Raw genomic sequence first — 6,731 nt, forward strand, 5'->3', positions numbered from 1 at the left:
TGCTGAAGCTGCAATATCCTTTTTCATCCCAAGCAAACCTTCACAAAGACAGCGTCCCAGTGATCCCAGTGTACTTTCAGAATTTCTCTCATTGGGAACCGTCAGAAAACCAGAAGTTGCCACAGAAAGTTTTTAAGTCAACTGCTTGTTTAAAAATAGATAATCCAGCATTTCAGAAATTTTCCATTTGGGTCTAAAAGCATTCAGGTTTCCAACAGCCAGAAAAGATTCATGCAATTTGAGACATATAAAGAGGCTAATAAAACTGGAGGGAATTTCTACTTTAAAAAAAAAAAAAGTGGGGGAAAAAGAGCTCAGAAGGACAATGCGAGTGTTGACAAAATTAAGCCCTATCACAGGCATTTGCGATAGGACGATTTGTTTCAAAGGTTCTTATTGGCTTACTTCCCCTACCCCTTCGAAAGAAAACACTTCTCTATTCTCCGACTTGCTCTAAAGTTTCTTTTATCAGAATGCTAAATTAGTGAGATTCTCATGCTATTCTAAAGTGCAAAAACAAGTTAATATCCCAACTTTTTAGTTCCAGGAAACAAGACTGCTTTAGACCGTACCACAACTATATAGAGATCTATTATATATATGTATAATATATATATTATTTATATATATATAAAATTAGTTCCAAAGTTCTGCGAGCTATCTTCTAAGGTCCAGTCCTCTGACAGTGGGCAAGCTCAGTGCTTCGCTTTTGACAGACAAGGAGTTCACCAACTCACAGTGGAACTTGCGGATGTGTCTGTACAGGTCCCCGGACTGCGTGAACCTGCGCTCGCACCACTTGCACGCGTGCGGCTTCTCGCGGGTGTGCACCACGGCGTGGCGGCTCAGGTTGTGCGAGTACTGGAAGCTCTTGCCGCACTGGGTGCAGGTGTAGGGCTTCTCGCCCGAGTGAGTCCTCTCGTGGCGCTTGAGCGTGTACATGCAGGAGAAAGTCTTCCGCAGAGCGAGCAGGTGGGCACGTTGACGTCCGCGGCCGGCTTGCTGCGGATGCCGTCCTGCTCGCGGAAGTGCGTGCTCAGGTGGATCTGCAGGATGTGCGGGCTGGGGAAGACCTTGTTGCACAGCGGGCACATGAAGATCTGGCCGGCCGGGCTCAGGATGTTGGAGACGTAGGGCAGCAGGCTGCTCTCCATGCCCCCCTCCACCTGGACCCGCTCGTTCTCGGGGGTCAGCATCTCGTCGTCGCTGGCTTTGTCCTCCCGCTCGAGCTCCCGGAGGACCGAGTCCTCCCTCAGCGGAGCCAGATGCGCCGGCTCGTACTGTACCCTGTTATTAGTGCTCACACTGTCCTTCCCAGTGCTACGCTCCATGTCATAGTCATTAGTGCCAACATCACTCTCATCACAGGAGGCCTCTTTCTCCACCTTCACCTGCACCAGGTTGCTTCTCAGCACGTCCTGTGAAGAGAAATAAGAGCTGTTCAGATTTTCAACTCCTGAAAGGCTGGACTTGACAGACAGGTCCAGCACACAGTCAACATCTGCCGAATCCCTCACGGAGGTGACAGACCTCTGGGACAAAGACTCTGTTGAGCTGCAGGGGCTGGCTACTGTTTTTCCAGCTGCTGTGGCGTGTGGCTCTGCCTCTCCGCCCGCCTGGGGGATGCCTGCTGAGTCTGAGGGCAATCGCATCCACATGTTCCCAGGCTCGGCTGCCAAGTCCCTTTTGCTGGGCAGGATGTTCAATTTCTCATCTTCTCCTTCATCTTCATCACTGGGCAGATCGCCGGCCATGTGGCTGCTGCCATCGGAGAGACTCTCGACTTTGTCTGAACAACTTGAAGCATCTTCTTCCTTTTGGTGCTGTCCTGCCTCTGTGGTGGCTTTCTCTTTCAGCTTCTTTTTGCAGACTTTGACAATGTCATACATGTGGAGATAACTGGCAGCTGCTAGCACGTCTTCAATGGGCAAGTCTTTGAACTGGAGTTTCCCTTCATACATGAATTCAAGCAGGAGAGCGAAAGCTGGGGCTGTAACAATGTCGCTGTTCAGATGAACAATGTCTCTTTTGTCCAGCTGGTCCTTGTAAAAGAGGTGGAAGTACATGCTGCACGAAGCCAGTACAGCTCGGTGCGCTCGGAACTGGGCATCTCCCACCAGAACAGTGCAGTCACAAAGGAAACCCTGATGCCTCTGCTCGCTCAGACACTGCAGCAAATGTCTACTGTGGTCTGGAAACTCCATACTGTCTTCATAACCTGGGAAGAGAGACATTTCTCATGAGAGCCCGGCCAGGAACAACTTTACAACTTTTCAATGCGAGTCCCCCCTACAAAAAAATAATAATTCAGCTCGGCCTCCGAGTACATGTTCCTGAATTTTAATCAGCGTGTGACCCGAGGACTACCAAATCACATGCACAAACCTAGTGCAAGAAGAAAAATGCACATTTTCCAAACTTCCTTAACCCAGCCAGTCACTGATGCATCCCCACCTTCCTTGAACTTTTAGTCAAGTTTTAAAAGCCTTAATTTCAGGATAGTCTCTTAGTGAGAATAAGAGTTTAGATCTCTTTCGGAAGAATTTTAATTAACTCTACTCAACAAATTATATCCTACAAAACCTACAAAATAGGTTTAATTTCAAAGGGAACAACTCATATAATGAACAAAGAAAAGTCCGAAACACATTCTGAAAGATTCACAAAACTTGTTCGACCATCCTTTTTATTTACTTTTGATACTTGACTGCACTTAGAAAGCACAATTTATAACACACACATTCGGCTGAATCAAAGAAGAACCCATAATGAAATCGCATAATTAGTCCAGAAATTAGCAAACAACTTACTTTTAAAGTCAAAGTGTTACAACAACAAAAGCCCGGTGTATAAAAACAGATTGTTAATGCCTTAAGATTTGCAGGTATAGCACACATGTACAAGATCAGAAGGAACTACACCAACAGATGGAAAAGATCATCTTTACTATGAACAAATCCAAATATTTTTTAATGAATTGAGAAAAAAATGGTTATATTGTCTTTGTGAATCTGTACATCTAGAATATTAGGAGCCAGAGGGCTTTATAACTCTGAAAATTCCTATCTGAACTTTGATCCTTTGTAAAGCAAAGATGAATTCCATATTAAAATTAATTCAACTTTTAAATAAAGGCATATTACGTTCAAATGAAACTGGAAAGCTTTACAGGTTCAAAAAAAAAAAAAAAAAAAAAAAGCCTCGCTAGAAAAAGAAACTATTTTTTTCCTGACTCTGCCTTACCTCTGTCACAGAAAATACTTTGGTTTCAACATAACTTGATATATTTTTTATTCCCACTAGCTTCTATTCTTTCAAATATGCATTGTTGTCCTGATTTTCTGGTGGGGGGGGTGAAATGCAGGGAGAGGAAAGGAAAGCTGTACAATGGGGCAAAATTCAACTGCAAAACTCAACTCCTTAAATAAAGAAAACCCAACTTCTTCCCTTTCCTGTGACCAGAAGCAAGGTTCCACACTATCCATCTCAGAAAGTGTATTTCGGGAATGGACCATATTAATTTAATACTTAGAAATCCCTTCCCTGCTTCTTCTACACTTTGCCCAAGATGGACTAAAACTTTCATCCAACCCCAAACACAGACTGCAAGATGCCACTGCTAGAATAAAACGAAGGTTTACAATACAATCACTTTGAGTGCCCCACAGCTAACAATCAATCCTAATCCTTGGGAGGGCTAAAAATAAAGATTGGAGGCCAGCTCACAAGGTAGCCGTGATCAAATTAGGAGGCTGAGAGGACAGAGAGGGACGAAGAAGGAAGCTTATAAACATCTGATCCAGCTGACTGTGGCCATATGGCAGCTGCTGCCCAGATAAAGAGATTAAGAATAGAGGAGTGCGATTACAGCTGTCTGGCCAATTCAGGCAGCTCAAATCGCAAGTTCTAAATTAGTCGCTAACACAAAAACTCCTGCAAATAATTATTGTTATGCTGAAATAAAAGATCTCTTAAATATATATTGAAAGAGAAATGAGGAAACCAGTCAAACTATTCTCCTGAGGACAAAAGTTTTTTTTTTTTTTCCTTTTTGAAAAACCTTCGGTTTCAAAAGTACGATACAGCTGTATGTTTCAGTGGTGCTGCTGAATGTTTTGAAGAATAAAGTTTCACAGTGGAATTAATTACACAACAATCTAGCTTCTTAACTAGAATAATCTTCTCATGTAAGTTTGAATGCTGGATTCCAGAGAGTTTACTATTTCTCCCCCGACCCCAAAAGCAAAAGGAATCTAAACAGCAGTGAAAAATAACAACAAAAAGCATTTTAATCCAAAGCTATCTCAAAAAGCAGTATTTCAAAGCCTTTCTTAACATTTCGAAACTTGAAATATTTCTGTGTATTAAAGTAATTTACTTGCTCAAGCAAAAGGGATAAAAATCAGAACTAAACAAGCCCAAGACTTTCAACTCCAATAAGATGTTCATTTAATACTCAATTTCATACATTATTCCTAAACTGGGTTAGAAAAGTAATGTGATTTAAAAAAAATTAAATAAACAAAACACCAAAAGACAAATATGCTCCATCTAATCTCTTGCTACTCCTACCTTTAGGACACATAAACCTGATTAAGTCCTTTCCTCTGAGTCTTGCTGGCTCCAGGTCTGTTACATCGATGGAAAAAAAGCAGACTAAGAGAGACAGATGCAAAGTGGAGATGATGTTAGAGAGGAATGAGATACCTTCTCCACCACAGATCCGCACACACTAACTCCCTGTCTGTGTGTTAGAATAAAAGGCTGAGGGATGGCAGGCTGTCAGCTGCTCTGACATCATGTTCAGATGGAAATGCTACCTCCAGCTGTGCTCCTTTTAATGCCATATGCTACTCCTCTACACTCCTGCCACCAGCTTTTTCTTAGGAGAACTTTTCTCTTCTGTTAGTATAAACAAAATACTTCAAAGTCTCCCTTTTTTCCCCCAAACTTTCTAACAGAAGAAATTGGAAAAACTCAGCATATGGAGTTCTACTGTATTTATGGAATAGCAACACTTCTGTCTTAAGTTGGTGGACTGGCTTACATACTGACAGCACACTCAAGCCACGGTGCTATTCAGGAAATCCAGACTCACTTTTATTCAACTCCAACGTTTAGTTTCAAAGGCAGTTTAGGGATATTTTTAAACCAACCCATTTGACATCTTCAGTCCCATTTCAACGTTATTACGGCACTTTTTTTCTTTTTTTTTTCTGCTGAGATAATGAATGGTATGTGTATCTCAGGATGTTGGAAGACTATTCAGAACTAATACTTCAGCCTGGTTCACCTTATTACTCACTCTAACTACTACTATCTACAACTACCTTCTCAGGAAAATTTCTCACATTGCCAGTTAATGCAAATTTCAATTCTCAGTATCAACAAACTGAAAGTGCACTTTCTGAAATCCTGGAAAGTACTTCAGTTCAAGGAGACAATTAATAAAGCCATACAACCTGCTGCAGTCACTTAAAATGAATGCCACACCTGCATATCTGATCTTTCTGCTCAGAAAATGCAGAACTTCGTCTTCCCCTTGATCTGTGTCCCATAACAATCTTTTTTTTATTGGCGGGGGGTTCACTCTGTAAGGTGCAGGATCACAAGAAAACCTTTCAGGGAGAAAGGGTGGGGGAGCCAGGTCTAGTAAGTTTGGGAACTTTTTAGCTAGACTTTGTGGGTCTTTAATGGCTGATGAAATCGGAACGTAATACAGGCTAGGCTGACCGGTGCCCGGCAAGGTGCGGCGACATCTGTGAATGTCAAATACATCTCCACAGACTCTTGGGAGGGTGAGGAGTGGAAAAGGAACTGGGCCTCAGGCACAAGTGTCGCAGCCCTGGTGATAATCACTCCGTTCTCGTTAGAAAACCATGGCAAAGAGTTAAGAGAGTAACAAAAACCAACGTCTCTGTCCTGTCCTTTCTCGCTTTCCCAAAGTCACAAACCTAACTTTCTCTGACTTCGCGATGAATGACATAATTACGAATGCCTATTTCAGGAAGCACTCTTCGGAGATAAATTCCTTCTCAGCCACACAACCTATTCCCCACAAACGCCCTCGCCCCATTCCAATATATCAGACATTAATCACCCCATTTACCCAGTGGGGTGGGGGGTGAGTGACAGTTTAATGAGTCCCAAGCACCGCAACGGGCCAGCGGCTCCCACTCCACAAATCAGCCCCTTCACGTCCAGCTACCGCGGGGCCGGAGAGGTCGGTGAGGTGGGGGTTTTGTTTTTCAAAGAGGTGGGAGCAGGGGGGCGCGGTGGGAATGGGGGAAGAAATGCAAATCTTTGCGTAGTTGGCTGTGCATAAAACACTCGGGGAAAGAGGAAGGTTAAACCACAGGGAAGGAGGTGGAGGGCGCAGAGCTGGTGCAGCAGGAAAACACCTTAAACAACAGACGAGGAAACAGAGCCGGGTCACGGCAACAACAAAAGAAAAGTCGTAAGAAGCAGCCGGGGGAGGCGAGTGGTTGCTACCGCTTCCCCGCCGCCCCAGCGCGCGAGCCCCCGGGGCCTCCCGGCAAACCGCACCGGCCCGGGGCCCCTCCCCCGCTGCCCCCTCCCCCCCGGGCGCCGCTGCAGCTGCACCGGTCCCTGGAGCCGCGGCCGTCCCGGGCGCCACTGCAGCTGCGGCGGCTCCAAGCCCCCTCCCCCCAGCCCGCCGCCCTCCGCACCCGGAGGCGCCGCCGCAGCTGCAGCACCGGCCGGGAGCCCGC

The 6,731-nt window shown here is 44.8% G+C and overlaps 1 protein-coding gene across 1 annotated transcript; it reads right to left on the minus strand.

Annotated features, from left to right (window-relative positions):
• Positions 1-336: 336 nt before the first annotated feature.
• On the minus strand, positions 337-5,389 carry ZBTB18 (zinc finger and BTB domain containing 18). The gene is given in 4 exon segments (XM_033099664.1): positions 337-677; positions 679-956; positions 959-2,218; positions 4,573-5,389. Coding segments are annotated over 4 exon segments (1,608 nt in total). The 5' UTR covers positions 4,586-5,389; the 3' UTR covers positions 337-620.
• Positions 5,390-6,731: the final 1,342 nt, after the last annotated feature.

Source organism: Rhinolophus ferrumequinum, chromosome 27, assembly GCF_004115265.2.
Source record: "Rhinolophus ferrumequinum isolate MPI-CBG mRhiFer1 chromosome 27, mRhiFer1_v1.p, whole genome shotgun sequence".
Lineage (NCBI taxonomy): Eukaryota > Metazoa > Chordata > Mammalia > Chiroptera > Rhinolophidae > Rhinolophus > Rhinolophus ferrumequinum.